The sequence below is a fragment of the Mirounga angustirostris genome, unplaced genomic scaffold (genome assembly GCF_029215605.1).
Source record: "Mirounga angustirostris isolate CCGP_5_RB_7025 unplaced genomic scaffold, mMirAng1.0.hap1 SCAF_1, whole genome shotgun sequence".
NCBI lineage: Eukaryota > Metazoa > Chordata > Mammalia > Carnivora > Phocidae > Mirounga > Mirounga angustirostris.
Genome location: NW_026991709.1, coordinates 47,997,266 through 48,013,831, shown reverse-complemented (window position 1 = coordinate 48,013,831; position 16,566 = coordinate 47,997,266). Strand labels below are relative to the sequence as shown.

General features: G+C 38.7%; 1 protein-coding gene across 2 annotated transcripts in view; it reads left to right on the top strand.

The window, feature by feature from the left end:
* IMPG2 (interphotoreceptor matrix proteoglycan 2) overlaps positions 1-16,566 on the top strand; it is a 163,955-nt gene that overhangs the window by 60,920 nt on the left and 86,469 nt on the right. For both annotated transcript variants that reach the window (XM_045902795.3, XM_045902794.3), the window contains 7 exons: positions 5,058-5,361; positions 6,343-7,631; positions 8,239-8,458; positions 10,419-10,629; positions 12,151-12,339; positions 14,125-14,326; positions 14,795-14,874. In XM_045902795.3, the coding sequence (XP_045758751.1) occupies positions 5,058-5,361; positions 6,343-7,631; positions 8,239-8,458; positions 10,419-10,629; positions 12,151-12,339; positions 14,125-14,326; positions 14,795-14,874 (2,495 nt within the window). The remainder of the gene's footprint in view (positions 1-5,057; positions 5,362-6,342; positions 7,632-8,238; positions 8,459-10,418; positions 10,630-12,150; positions 12,340-14,124; positions 14,327-14,794; positions 14,875-16,566) is intronic.

Genomic DNA, 16,566 nt, shown 5'->3' with positions numbered 1-16,566 from the left:
CACTGGACCAGATGGACCTCATAGATATTTACAGAACATTCCACCCTAAAACAACAGAATACTCATTCTTCTCAAGCACACAAGTCCATCATTTTCTTACTGATTTTCTCTCTGGATTATCTAGCCATTGTTCAAAGTGGGGATGTTGAAGTCCCCTATTATTGTATTGTTATCCATCCCTCCTTTCAGATCTGTTCATATTTGCTTTATATATTTAAGTGCTCCAGTGTTGGGTGCCATTATATTTACAATTGTTACGTCCTCTTGATGAGTTGAGCTCTTTATTATTATATAATGACCTTATTAGTCTCTTGTTACAGTTTTTGAATTAAAGTCTATTTTGTATGATATGAGTATAGCTACTGCTGGTTTTGTTTTCTATTTGTATGGAATATTTTTTTTTATCCCTTCACTTTGAGCCTGTATGTGTCTTTAACTGAAGTGAGTCTGTTGTAAACAGCATATAGTTGGGTCTTATTTTTTATACTTTTAGTCAATTTCTGCCCTTTGAAGGGGGAATTTAATCCATTTACATTCAGAGTAACTTGATAAGTAAGGACTTATTTCTATCATCTTATTGTTTTCTGGCCCTTTTGTAATTCCCTTGTTTCTTTGTTTCTGTCTTGGTGTTTTCCTCTGTGAATTGATTGTTTTCCATAGTGTATGCTTTGATTCTCTTTTCTTTTTCTTTTGTGTATCTACTGTAGGTTTTTGCTTTGTGGTGACCATGAGGCTTACATAGAGCATCTTAGAGTTATAACAGTCTATTAACTTAACTTCAATGGCATACAAAAACTATCCTTTTACTCTCCTCCCCACTTTTGGTTTTTGATGTTACAGTTTACCTCTTTTTATATTGTATTCATTAACAAATTATTTTGACTAAACTTATAGCCAAATAGATTCCTTTCGAATTTTCTTTTGTGTACTTAGTATAAATTTTTGCTTTGTGATTACTATGAGGTTCACATGTATCATTCTATATATATATAAATGTTATATATATATAACATATATATATAAAAGTCTATTTTAAGTTGATAGCAACTTAAATTTGAATACTTTCAACACTCTACATTTTTAACCTCCCCCATGTTTTATGTTTTTGATGCCACATTTACATCTTTTTATTTTATGTATCCCTTAACTAATTATTGTAGTTTTAGTTAATTTTACTACTTTTGTCCCTTATACTAGCTTTATAAGTGATTAATCCATTACTTTTATAATATGTTTAACTTTTCCTATGAGATTTTTACTTTTGCATGGTTTCTTGTCACATTAATCAGTGTCATTTCTTTTCAGCTAAAAGAAGTCTCTTTAATATTTCTGGTAAGACCTGTTTAGTGGTGATGAACTCCTTTAGCTTTTGCTTATCTGGAGAACTCTTTTCTTTACCTCTGTTCTGAATAATAATCTCACCGTGGGTGAATATTCTTTCCTTAAAGTACTTTGAGAATTTCATGCTACCACTTTCTGGCTTGCAAAGTTGCTGCTAAAATATCTGTTGATAGCCTTATAGGGTTTCCCTTGCATGTAGTAAGTTCTTTTTTCTTATGCTGCACTTAGGAGTCTTTCTTTATCTTTATCTTTTGACATTTCAATTATAGTGTGTCTTGGTGTAGAGCTCTTTGGATTTATCTTTTTTGGAATTCTCTGTGCTTCCTGGACCTAAATGTCTGTTTCCTTCCTAGAGTAGAGAATCTTTCAGCCATTATTTATTCAAATAAGTTTTCTACCTCTTTTTCTCTCTCTTTTCATTCTGGGGCCTGTATAATATTTATATTATTCCATTTGATATTGTCCCATAGGTCCTTTAAGGGATTTTCACTTGTTAAAATTATTTTTTCTTTTTGTTGCTCTGTTTGGGTGAGTTCCATTGCTTTGTTTTCTATCTTGCTGATCTGTTTTTCTGCTTCTTCCAGTTTGCTGTTGCTGAACTCCTGTAATGTACTTTTCAGTGTAGTTATTGTATTTTTCAGTTCTATGACTTATGTTTGGTACTTTCTTATGTTTTGTCTCTGTTGAAGTTCTTTTTGTGCACATCCATTCTTCTGAGTTTGGTAAGCATCTTTATGAATATTATCTTGAACTCTTTATCAGGTAGATTACTTATCTTCATTTCATTAAGATCTTTTTCTGAGGTTTTGTCTTGTTCTTTCATTTGGAACATATTCCTCTACCTCCTCATTTTATCTGATTCTTTGTGTTTGTTTCTATGCATTAGATGAAACAACTACCTCCCCTGTATGAGTTTTGTTGGAGTGGTCTTATGTAGGGGATGACCCATGGGGGCCAGAAACACAATCCCCCTCTGGCCACCAGAGCCAGGTGCTCTCTGGGTTTCCCCTGTGTGGGCTGTGTGCACCCTCTGACTGTGGTGTGGCTGAGCTGTAGTGGGAGTGGTTGGGTGGGGTTCTTGCCCAGGCTGTCTGAGATATATTTTTGGCAAGGATGGGGGGTTGGGGAGGATGTGACACTTGGCTGGCTGGCTATGGCTTGGCTGTGGCATGGGGTGTGGGGTGGTGCTTGCCTGGCTGGCTGTGATGTGCTGTGATGTGGAATGAGAGCCCCACATGTGCTAGCAGGTTGGAGGGGGAGATTGCCAAAATGGCACTCACCAGCACCAGCATTGGTAAGGTAGAATGAAATTGCAAAAATTATACCTGCCAGTGCTTCTGTCTTTAGAGAAAGCCCTAACAAGTTCCTTCCTTTTTGGCATTTGCTTTAGGGTTAGTGTGTCTCCTTCACATATCATCCAGGCACTTTTAATACCATAAAATCCACTACTGGGTATTTACTCAAAGAAAATGAAAACACTAATTCAAAAAGATATATGCACCCCCGTGTTTATAGAAGCATTATTTCCAATAGCCAAGATATGGAGGCAACCTAAGTGTCCATCAAAAGATGAATAAAAAGATGTGGTGTATATATATATATGCTGTGGAATATTATTCAGCCATAAAAAGAGTGAGATCTTGCCATTTGCAACAACATGGTTGGACCTAAAGGGTATTATGCTAAGTGAAGTAAGTCAGACAGAGAAAGACAAATACCATGTGATTTCACTTTATGTGGAATCTAAATGGACACATACACACACGTGCAAATGAATAAATAAACAACAACAAAAAAAAAACAGAAACAGACCCATAAATACAGAGAACAAACTGGTAGCTATCAGAGGGGAGGATGGTAGGGCTATGGGTGGTTATCAGAGAGAAGGAAGGCTTCCAGCTATGGAATGAATAAGTCATAAGGATGAAAGGTACAGTATAGGGAATATAGTTAATGATATTTTAATAGCATTGTATGGTGACATATGGTAGCTACACTTGTGAACAAAGCATAATGTATAGAGTTGTAGAATCACTATGTTTTACACCTAAAACTAACATAATATTGTTTGTTAACTATACTTCAATTAAAAAAAAGATCAAAAACTCTCTCCGAAACAAACGAACAAACATATTGCTGCTTTTGCACTGGGTCCTAGGGCAAGAGTCTGTAAGTGAGTCCTTTAAGGGCAGGTTCTCCATTCCCTACAGTTCTGGACATAATCCCTGATGGTTTTATGTTTTAGGGGCTGGTCTCTCAGGTGCCAGACCCAAGGGTTGGGGTGCCTAATGTGGGGCACAAACTCCTTGCTCCTCAGGGAAGAGTTCCATGTTTTTGAGATTTCATTCTGATTGTGGATTGCAACTCTTTGGGTGGGGTTTTTGGTGAGAGCATATCTCTGCCTCTCCTACCAAAATCAGTGTGGCTCTTTTATTTTTTGTTGTGGAGATGCTGTTCATCTAGTTTTTAAGATTTTTTTCAGAGGAAATTATTCCATATGTAGCTGTAGATTTGTTGTGTCAGTAGGAGGAGGTGTGTTCAGTATCTTCCTATGTCGACATCTTAGACCCAACACCGGGAGATTTCTTAAAGGGTCTACCTAACAGAAAATAAAACAATTCAACAGCTGAAGGAGTATTTTAGAAACCCAGCCTGAAATACTATAGGCAGAACACGATCAACCTGTATCCTCTATGGGGGTATTTTAAAAGTACCATGTCTGGGTCCTACCCACAAGCAATTAAGTTAGGATCTCTGGGGTGTAAGGCTTAGACATTGGTGTTTTTAAAAAGCTTCCATGTGGTTTTAATGCTATTAAGGTAAAGAATGATTGTTCTTTTCTATTTTCCTTTTTCAGTTTTCACCCAGGAAATATTTTATGAATTTCTTCTTTACATATGGCACTTTTTATTTTTTGTTACTTATAACTCAACATAGATTGAAGTATATAAACTCTCACCAAATTCCATGGCCATTTTACCTATTAGGATCACCACTAAACTTTTTTGTGTAGACTTGTCTTCATATGATTAAATAATTAGCATGTTCAAGGATTGTGTTTCTACTTTTCTATTCCTGAAGTTAAATTTTAAGGTAGGATTAGTACTATATTACTATATTAGTAAAAAGTCACTAGAAAGAGAAAATTGTACTTTGTAAGTGTGATGCCATTTCATAGATGTTGCTATTCCTTTGAGGTAGCCAGACCACATTTTGATGTGGTGACATTTCTTACCAAAAGGAAAAACCTTAAGTACTTAAATACCTTTCAGAATGATTAATAAAATTGCTAATTGTTCTTTCCTGCTGGGGCAATGTGCTTAGGTCTTTGACATCAAATTATAGATATTAGTAATTATGTATTTAGAGTATTTAAGCTAATAAGACAGAATAAGGGACTGTCTAAAACAAGGTAAGTTTTTTCCCCACAAAGAATCTTTTGAATATATTATCTCATCTCTCCCCAATTTACAGATGTGATTCAAGAGGTACATGACTTTTCTCTAGATTTTTAATCTAGTATATGGGTTGAATAGGGATTTGATGAGAGCTCTGTTTGATTCTAGAGCCCATGTTCCCACCCTCCTCCCCACCAATATTACATTGTCTCTGTGTCCCTAGAAAATCCAGGAATGTGTATACATAGGTGATATTTGAAATCATTTTTTATGTGTTTCTTTTATGTATGATATGATTTAGCCTTTTTTTCCCCCTAGGATAATACCGTTCAAGCTGAATGGCCCTCAGCAGATGAATCTACCACCAGCAGTATTTCACCACTTGATTTCAGCTCTGGTCCTCCCTCAACCACTGGCAGGGAACTCTGGTCAGAAAGCCCTCTGGGTGATTTAGTGTCTACAGTCAAATTAGCCTTCCCCTCAAAGGTGGGCCTCAGTTCTTCCCCAGAGGTTTTAGACGTTAGCAGCTTGACTCTTCATTCTGTCACCCCAGCAGTGCTTCAGACTGGCCTGCCTGTGGTTTCTAAGGAAAAGACTTCTGGATCTCACATACTAGAAGATGGTAAGGGATTCTAATTACTTTTCATACTTTTTTACTTTATTGTGTCAGATGACAGGGTTTTGAAGAGAGAAAGAGACTAGGGTTAATAGAAAAGCATGGTAGCATCTATTAGGAGGAAATGTCTTGAGAAAGCCATGTGAGAGAGGGAATGGTCAGATTTAATTGGTTGGAATGGAGATTCCAAATAGGTAAATAATAAGAAATGAACTTGGTGGGCTGGGATGGGGATCAATTAATAGATATTTTGAACATCCTATTAAAGAATACATAATTAAATTACTATTGAAGAACTACTTTATTTACTTGAATATTATAGTGATAAACAACATCAAAGAAGATTATTATAGTAGCTTTTAATAGGATTGATTGTGGGGGCCAAGTATAGAGATTTTAGCTTGCGTTAGGCTTGAGAAAGGGAGAACTGAACTAGGGTAACTACAGCAGAGATTAAGAAATGAAAATCAAGTAGATGATTTAGATGTTGTGGAGGAAAGGAAAAGTCAATGTGACTTATGAATGGAGTATATAATGAAAGAGGAAGTTGAACAAAGATATAAATAATGAGTCCAAGATTTTAAACATTGGGTGAATTTGGAGGATGATGGGCAATAAACATAATTAGGAAATGGGAATTAAAAGACAAAATTTCCTCCCTTAGTTTCCACTAGATTCAGTCTTTGTTGTCAATATGGTTACCAACAGTTCTTTATTTCCATGGAATAAAAAAATCAACTGTTTGAAGATGAATTAGTTCAATAGCTGAGATCTTATTATCCTCAGGGAAGAGGGGTATATTCATGAGTGGTTGTACCATATCACAAAAACATAATGAGTTCTTGCTTGCTAATTTATCAGAGTAAAAATCAGCAACTGTATCTCCTAACTTAATGAGAAAAAACATAAGTAGCTGGCTTTATTAGGAGGACTAGGAATACATTTTGACAACTCTGTAGATTAATTAATGGAAAACTTTATTTTTAGGATTAATCAAAGTTGAAGGGTCAGAAGATTTTCTTTCTGTTCATCAATTGCCTTCAAGTCCATTCACTCACCCGGTGCCAAAGGAAACAATACCATCTGTGGAAGACTCTGGAGTGTCTTTGACATCCTCACCATATCTGACCTCATCTGTCACTGTAGATCTTCTTGCTAAAGAAGTAACTATACCTTCTGGCTTGGACTCTTTGGCCTCCAAAGTCAAAGACCAATTAGAAGTGAACACTTTGATGCCAGACACATCCATAGAAAAAGAGTTTATATATGAGAGTGGTTTAGGTTCAGGGTCTGGGCAAAAGGTAGATCAGATTACTTGGCCATGGAGTGAGACTTCATTAGAGAAGAGTTCTGAACCACTGTCTAAGTCATGGCTTGAAGATCAGGAGTCGCTTTCGCCAACTGAGGGTATAGATGAGAAATTAGTTATAGATGACAAAATAGATTCTACAGGGCAAAGTATTGACTATTTAAAGTATGGGCATTTTGATAGATCCACAAAGTTTCTAGAGGAAGAGCTCATTGGTGGACCTACTATGCCCATCTTTGCAGAGACCACAACTCAATCTGCATCTCTAATTCTTTCCAAGGAAATATCAGAGGTACCTGACATAGATTATTACTCAGTTACTAATGCACCTCTTCTACTGACATCTATAGCAATCTCTGCTTCTACTGATAAACCAGAACTACCATTTCTAAAGGAGGATATGGAACAAACTACAGAGTCATCCAACCACGAATGGTTTGACAACGAGGTTTCAGTAATGAAGCCAGATATGCAACATTTGGGGACCATATTGCCAGAATCAGAGGTATTTTGGGCAGGAACTTCTTCCCTAGGGAAATTGTCTAGAGACACACTGGCAAGTACACCACAGAGTACTGACAAGCTCTGGTTGAAATCTTCCATGACACAGTCTACCAAATTGTCTCCAACCACAAGCTCCACCCTGCTAGAGGATGAAGTAATTATGGGTGTTCAGGATATTTCATTAGAACTGGACTGGATAGGCACAGATTTCAATCAGCCTGAGCTAATCCCGGAGGAAAATGGCAAGGTTGGTAGTTATGTGGAAATGTCTACAAATGTTCACTCCACAGAGAGGGCTATTGTGGTGCAGCCCACGGAAGGAGGTGACTTGAGTCATACCCAGACTGCAGGAGCTTTGTTGGTTTTCTTCAGCCTCCGAGTGACAAACATGCTGTTTTCAGAAGATCTGTTTAATAAAAACTCTTTGGAATATAAAGCACTGGAGCAAAGATTTTTGGAACTGGTAAGCACTAGAAGTGAAACATGGGCATTAGTGAATAATCATGTATGAACTAACCCTCTTTCCCCTAAACACGTAAGATCTGAGCCAATGAAAATGTGGTCTGTTGTGGACATTTCATTTACAGATAGTGTCATGGCCTAGCTTTGGTAGGAAAACAATAAGACAGATAGATACAAGAAATGGAAAACACAAATATGGCATGAGGGTGATGTACTAACTTAGATACTGAAGATTGTATTCCATCAGTTATGGGACTGAAACAAGTTTAAAATTTCTTTTCACATGTTACTGTGAGACCAGTGTTTTGGTAGGTACTTATGCTACCTTCACTGTTGTGATTCTTTAGTGAAACAGAGAGAATAAACTCCCTGGCTATCTAAAACTGTCTGAGTTCCATGGGTTCCTAAATATTACCATGAAAATCTCTTGACTCTCAAATAATTCAAAATTTATACTTTTATTGATGAACAGTTTAAATAATGTAAATAGAATACAGTTTGGAAAAATGGGGGAGGGGCTCATCCTTGGTTTTTTTGGGTGGGGGTTGGTATATTTTGAACAAAATGCAAAACCTTGTAAATAAACTGACTACTTTTCATTATTGTAGCTGGTTCCCTACCTCCAGTCAAATCTCACAGGATTCCAGAATTTAGAAATCCTGAACTTTAGAAATGGCAGTATTGTGGTAAACAGCCGAATGAAGTTCGTGAAGTCTGTCCCTCCTAATGTCAACAATGCTGTATACATGATTCTGGAAGACTTTTGCACCACTGCCTACCAGACCATGAACTTGGCTATTGATAAATACTCCCTTGATGTGGAATCAGGTAATGGTATTGAATACTATGATGGTTTCTTAGTGGAATCCAGTGAATATTCTTGTGTATTTTCTTCTATACTGAGTCAAGGTGAATTAATTACTTGAAGGAAAAAGGGTACTATGTCAGGCAAAATCTCCACATCTTGCTAATTATTAAATGATCTCTTCATAGGACACCAATATCATTCTCTTTTTAAAAGGGTTGTTCACACGCATTATCTTGCACCTCCCATTCCCTTTTCTACCTATTCCGTCTAGCTCTAGCTCTCTCTTTTACTTATCCATTGGATCTGCTCTGGCTGCATCTCTTAAGTTGCCAAGTCCAAATGATTTTGGACTCTCTTTCTTTCTATATTATTTTCCGAATCTGTTTTACCCATTTCCATTATTGTAAGTCTTATGTAAATGTCAGTAATTCTCCACATTTTTTATATGCAGATCTTCTGAGCTCCAGAATCAAAATCTAACTATGTATTTGATTATCTCAATTTGGATGTATCCTATGTATATCAAACTTAAGATATCTAAGAATGAGCTCTTGTTTTCCATATCTCCCCCTCTTTTAACTAAATCTAATCCTTCTGTTAGCTTCACCATCTTGAGAAATTAAAGCCATGTCCACTCAGCTACTTAAGTCAGAAACCTGGGAAGTCCATTCTGATACCTGTTTCCATTACCCCCAAACTTATGTTGATTCTGAATATTCAAAATATATCTCAAATCTGTGTACTTCTCTTTCTCCACTGCTGCTAGTCTAGGCCAAGCATTCATCACCCCTCATTTGAACCAGTTTCCCTACTACCTCTCCCTTACCCCTCTCCCAGACAGCAGCCAGGGTGCTCTGCCTAAAACATCAGATTATTTCACTTTCCTGCTTGAAATACTTCAGTTGGCTTCCTGGTTCAACAGTCACAAGGTCTGGTCCCTATTTCCCCCCCAGTGTCATCCAATGAAACTAACTTCTTTGCTCATCATATTGTAGTCAGATTAGCTTGTTTTTACTTCCTCAGATTCAAGAAACTTTTCTTGCCTTAAAGCCTTTGTGCAAAGTATCTTTAATCTCCAGAGTAGCAAGGAAATCAGTGATTCTCAAAACCATATTAGATTCTCTGGAAAGAGACTATTTTTTTTTTTTTAACTCCCCTTAGCCTTTTGGCTGAACATCATGCTTTTTCATCTAGATGAGTCTGTGGATTATTTCCACCTATTTCATCTGTCTTTCATATCTATGTCATCATTTGCCATTCACAGATTGCCATTCGCCAGTGAACAACATATAGTGGAACCAAGTGGGATGAAAGACCCATCATGGTCAATGTCTTACATCATTTTTGACTGGTTATTATCCTAATTATTTAAAATTTTTATTTTTTTCTTACCTAAACAAAGAAAAATAAAGTTACTGAAGTCAAAATATTATTAGGAATAGCCTGAGGAGGTACAGGGCTGATTTATTTTTCTAACATTGCCTTCCACAAATCTCACATGTTCTTAGCTGCTCTGATTGGGTTATACCCACTCCTGAGGCTCCTATCAGTTCTCTGGGCTCTGTCTCCTATTTGTTCTCACTGTGGGATAAGGCATTTACCTTCATGTATAGAACAGAGGTAGCCTATAGTAGGTTAGGGTTGGTACAAATGAATAGTACATGAAAACTGTGTTGAATTTAGATTGACGATTATATGGCATGGGTTTTAAAGTGTCTAAATGCTCCCTAAATGAAAAAGCTTACCCAGGTCATTGGGTTTTATGCTTTGGTTCTGAGTTTCAGAGAGATTTGACAAAAGCTCTTCAATCCAAGTGGTGATGGTGTATTTTATGGTTCAGGAAGGGGGCTGTCCCTTGGTACTTTGAAGGTGGGGGAAGTGTTTCTGGAGGGGCTTCATGCACCCCAATTCCTATGTTTTGCCTTTTCTTGTATGATTCTCTAGGTTTTTGTTTTGTTTTGTTTTGTTTTTATATTTTAGGTGATCAAGCCAACCCTTGCAAGTTTCAGGCATGCAATGAATTTTCTGAGTGTTTAGTCAACCCTTGGAGTGGAGAAGCAGAGTGCAGATGCTACCCTGGGTACTTGAGTGTGGAAGAACTACCCTGTCAGAGTCTCTGTGACCTACAGCCTGACTTCTGCTTGAATGATGGAAAGTGTGACATTATGCCTGGACATGGGGCCATTTGTAGGTATGTTGTAGTTAGAGATTTTGGTTTCCCAATGTTATAAATACTTCCTCGGAAGAAGATGGGTCTACACCTATGACTTTAGGATAATCACAGAAAAATTTATTATAGAAGTTATATCTAGGCAATAGATGGATGCCATCTAGTTCTCATGTGAAGACTGGGTCAATTAATAGAGCTGAATTATATCCAGTTCAATTGGTTATTTTATTTTATACTTTCAAGATGCTGTAAGAAAAACATTATTTAAATGTGTCTTAATTAGAGTAGGTGGAGATCTTTGTGTTGGTTCTTAGTGGTGATGATAAGGCAGTTGGTGCTCAAATTAGGTTTAGGCTAAGAGTAATACTTCACACTGAAACTTTGTTGTCTACTTGGATATGTTCTTAATGCCTGTGGCTTTCCCTTGGTCCTACTGAGTGTTCGAAAATAAAGAAAAGCAAGTATTTAAAGTCTTTGAAATTGTGACAAATATATTTTAAGTACCTAAGATCCATTTTTTAACAAGGCAGAACCAAAGAAACTCCATTAGACAGATGAGCGGATTCAGGTAGCCTAACCATTTTCGCCTGCTCATTTTCCTTGAACAAAACAGATCAACTTCTGAACCACACAATAACTAGTCACGTGGGTGTAAAAGGAGAGAATGCTGACACTAAGCAGAGAAAAATGAATAAGAGGATGGTTTATGAATGTCAAGATGGGCAAATGTTATAGATGCCAGACACAGAGGATATAGGGGGGAATGATCCAGACTCTTCTGTATGAAAAAGTATAAAGTTTAGCTAGAAAACTCAGAAGAAAAATAGTCTTTTGATTTTCAGAGAAATTAATATTATTTTGAAAAGCAGTCATTTCCTTGCTGCTGTTGGAATTGAAGACACTTTTACACAAGTCTGGAGCCTGGGGGGTAGGGAACATCTATGCAGTGTGGTGAAAGGACACTAGGAGTCTGGAGACCTGGGTTCTAGACCCAGATCTGTTGCTGACTAATTGTGTGATCTCAGTCAATTTCCTTCCTAGGTCTGTTTTTTTGTTAATTATAAATAAGGAAGTTAAATAGAACACTTTAAGTCTAGTCAGTCTTTTATGTAGTCATTTACAAATAGTCAGGGAGGACCTACTGGGTCTGTACCAGGCACTAATCACAACCTTAAATTGTGTGATCATTGAACCTGTTAGGTTCACTTCTTTTTTTTTAAATTTTTAATTCTTTTTTTAAAGATTTTATTTATTTGACAGAGAGAGAGATCACAAGTAGGCAGAGGGAGAGGGAGAAGCAGGTTCCCCGCTGAGCAGAGAGCCTGATGCGGGACTTGATCCCAGGACCCTGGGATCATGATCTGAGCTGAAGGCAGACACTTAACTGAGCCACCCAGGCGCCCCTCTATGTTCACTTCTTTACTGAAGCTTCACTTGGTCAGCATGTATTATGCTACCTTTCCCCAGTCCCGCTGAATGTTCTGCCACTGTTGTTTTCAACACAGTGATTCTGTTTTTAGACTTTGTCACTTCTCATTACAGATGCCGGGTGGGTGAGAACTGGTGGTACCGAGGTGAACACTGTGAGGAGTTTGTGTCTGAGCCCTTGGTCATAGGCATCACCATTGTCTCCGTGGTTGGACTTGTCCTCATCTCTTCGGCTCTTGTCTTCTTCCTTGTCAGGACTCTTCAGGCTCATTATGTTAGGAGAGAAACAGAGAGGCCCATCAGGTAAATAAGAAAAATTGCTCTCTAATGGAATAAAATGTTCCTTTTACTCATTTATTTTGTACTTATTATATGCAAAATATTGGATAAGGATCTGGGTGGAGGAGAGCTATAAAGTTGAATAAAAACATGGTCCCTGTCCTTAAAGGATGTCAGATTGGAAACAAACATAAGCAGCAGTCTGAATAAGATGAGTGGTAAATTTGTTTTGCTTGGGAAGAGAGTCTTAGAAGTTTTTTTTTTTTTTTAAGATTTTATTTATTTATTCATGAGAGAGAGAGAGAGAGAGAGAGAGAGAGAAGCAGAGGGAGAAGCAGGCTCCCAAGGAGCAGGGAGCCCGATGCGGGACTCCATCCCAGGACTCTGGGATCATGACCTGAGCCGAAGGCAGACACCCAACCGTCTGAGCCACCCAGGCGCCCCAAGAGTCTTAGAAGTTTTAATGATGGTTATAATATTTAGCTGGACACAAGAGTATATGTTTGCTCTGGGGGTGGCTAATTGAATGAGCATGAGCAAAGTCAGGGAGGCATCCATGAATCTCAATGGGCACACTGAAGGAATGGCATCGTTGAATGTGGCCAAAATGCTTGTTTTGTGATGGGGAATGGTTAGAAGTGTGATGGACATGAGGTGAGGCCCTTGTGTAAGGACCAGATCTGTTAATTTGTCCCTTTTGGCTCATTCCAGTGGTAATTAGCCAGATTTCAATTTATTTATTTATTTATTTATTTATTAAAAAGATTTATTTATTTATTTGAGAGAGAGCGTGAGTGCACGCGTGTGTGACTGGGTAGAGGAGAAGAGGGAGAGAATCCTTAAACAGACTCCCCGCTGAGCACAGAGACCGCTATGGGGCTCCATCTCACCACCCATGAGATCATGGCCTGAGCTGAAACCAAGGGTCAGAGACTCAAATGACTGAGCCATCCAGGTGCCCTGTAATTAGCCAGATTTTAAATCTGGGTAAGAATCTCACAAGAACTGAAATCTGGTTCTCTGTTTAGTAGCTTCATTAATGGGGGAAATAAAACCTGCTCAACTTAGTAGGCTAGGGATTCAAAGACTTTTTAGTTATTATGGTTTGTGATCCCTGTTTGTACTCTGCTTCTGTGCTTCTAGAGTCTATAAGAGCTATGCTTCGGGTTCAGGTTACCTGCCCTCACCCTCTGGCGTGGCTAAGGAGTCACCTCTCCTAGGTCCTAGAGCACTCAGGACATACTTTCATCATTGTTCTTACACTTTTTATTGACTCTGACTTTGCATTAGAGTGTAATCTCATTCAGGGTTCCAACAAACTCTTTGTGTCATCAGCATCGAGGATAATCCTAGGCATGTAATCAATGCTCAGTAAATATTTGTAGATCTGAATTGAATTTCACCAAGGTCTCCCTATATATTTTCTATCAGATTCTCTGTGTGGTTACACGGTTACTTACTGATTTTGATTTGCATACTCTGGGAATGATAGAGCCATATTCATTTAATGAAATACTATCTATTGACAGACATATTTCCCCACCAACATTTATTGATAATCATTGTGGGGCAAATAAAGATGAATGAGACATGAAACAGTAATTCCATAGTGTACTTGCCATGTAGTTGGGGAGATGATCATGATAACACCTGATCTGGATTTTTCACAGTCACCTTCTCACATTTGTATCCAGTCCACCTCTTTTTCTTGCCCAACAGAAATCTTGCTGCAGATAAACAGTCTTCTAAGTAGTTGAGCATCTGAAGAACCTGAACCAATCATACTTTTTTTTTTTTTTGTGACTCCAGCAGGCAGCCCGACAGCCTTTCATCCATTGAAAATGCTATTAAATACAATCCTATGTATGAAAGCCATGTGGCCGGACCCAAGCAGCATGAGAAACCCTATCCTCAGCACCCCTTCTCCAGTTCTGCAGGTGGAGAGATGATTGGTGGTCTGAGCAGGGAAGAAATCAGGCAAATGTATGAGAACAGTGAGCTTTCCAGTGAGGTAGGAGACTTTGCTTTTTTTGTTGCTGCTCTGCTGCTGCTAGGGTGTGTGTGTGTGTACGCGTGTGCACGCGTGCATGTGTGTGCGCACTCGTGTGTGTGCATGCGTGTGCGTGTGCATGCACACATGCATGCACGTGCATGTACATGGGCTTCAAGAAAGGATGAAAAATATTTCATTATCAGTTTTTTTTCCTCATGATATCTCCCAGGCAATGTGGTACGCAGAAGGTACATAATTCTGAGCTGTACCTCATTTTCCACCTAGTGGTTTCTTTTTCCATTATTAGCAAATGCTTTCTCTCTCCTCCCTCCCTTCCTTAGGAATATATGTCTGGGTTTTTCAGAGTGATTCCTGCAATATCCAAACCTCCCATTTCTCTGAAAAGGCCATTCTTTCCTATAGCTCTCCCCTGAATAGCCCAGAGGTTTTTCTAATACAACGTATGGTCTCTTTTTCCTTTCTAAGGAAATTCAAGAAAGAATGAGAATATTGGAACTGTATGCCAGTGATCCTGAATTTGTAGCTTTTGTGAGAGAACATCAAATGTAAGCTTCTGCTACAGCCTCCTCCTCAGGTTCCTAACAGGGTGCCTTAGAGTAGAGGCACTAGCGTGAGTACATAATTCCCGTCCACATGACATGGGTTCTGGTGATAACCAATGTTTGTTGAGTTCTTTACAGTTCATATGCTTCCACACAGATTACTTCATTTATTCTTCATAATGGCTTTTTAAGTTGAATGTTTTGTATTTAAATTTTAAAAAAGATTTTATTGGTTTATTTGAGAGAGAGGGGGAGGCAGGGAGGGAGGGAGAGAGCGCACATGAGATGGGGGAGGAGCAGACGGAGAAGCAGACTCCTCGCTCAGCAGGGAACCCAATATGGGGCTCAATCCCAGGACCCCGGGATCATGACCTGAGCTGAAGGCAGATGCTTAACCGACTAAGCCACCCAGGCGCCCCTGTATATTTTATAAATGAGGAGAGGAAACCTTGGAGAGACGAAGGCACTTAAGACCACAATGATAACAAATGGCAAAGAAGATTTAAAACTAAGACACTATCTGTTCTGGCCTAGAGATTCCTGGACTGTGCCATATTTTCTCTCTTTTACCACAGATACCACCTGTGATTAATGCTATACAATCTTTTTCATAGACAGTTCCTATGAAAAGCACTTGAGCCATAAATCCTCACATATTTTGATGTATCCTTCCATTTCCATCTTTGTAGACACTTGTCAGTATGCTTTGAATTACACAAATCTCATTAAGGTATATCTCTTGCCTTTATCAAGTTCATCTTACATTTCACTCTCTTTCCATTTGCTTTTCTCAGCATGCATTTTGGGCAAGTGTCTGTAACTATTTTTCTTTGTTCCCCAGAATCCATAACCAGACTTAGGTTACAAAAATAAACTATCTTGTAAAGAGATCATTATGGACATTAATTGAGTATATTGGGTGAGATATAATTTGGCTTTGATATTTGGTCCTGCTGCGCTCATAAAGGTACTTCATCATGGATGGGTTCCACTGACACCAGATATCTTCACCTGGCTTTTAGAAGAGAAAAACCAGAGCAATTCATGCATGCTTGCAGAAGAAATTGATGAAGGGTCATGATCACACATGGCTCTGATGGGAGCCACTGCCCCATTGCTCTGAATCCCTTTGTTCCGATAGGCAGCCCCTCACTCATGGTTCTTCTCTGATTAATTGGAACCTAAGGAAACTGAAGAAGATGCTTTTTTTTTTTTAAGATTTTATTTATTTATTTGACAGAGAGAGACACAGTGAGAGAGGGAACACAAGCAGGGGAAGTGGGAGAGGGAGAAACAGACTCCGTGCGGAGCAGGGAGCCTGACGCGGGGCTCGATCCCAGCACACTGGGATCATGACCTGAGCCGAAGGCAGATGCTTAACGACTGAGCCACCCAGGCACCCCTGAAGAAGATGCTTTTTAAATTCCAAGTACATGGTGGAGACTCCTTTAAAAATCTCTGAACATCTGACTTGGTCCATGGGAGGTGCTGTCAACCTTGCTGAATGCTGTTAGAGCAGTAATACTGGGAGTCTGCCTTTTGAAGACCAGGTCTCCTACTCCTCCCTGCATCTCCAGCCAGCAGATGACCTGTGGCTTCATTTCAGTGCTATCCAATAGAGAGAACATGACTGATGTTTCCTAAGACTCTTTATAAGCCCCTTAGAGCCACCTGCTTGAATGTGTTCCCCGAATT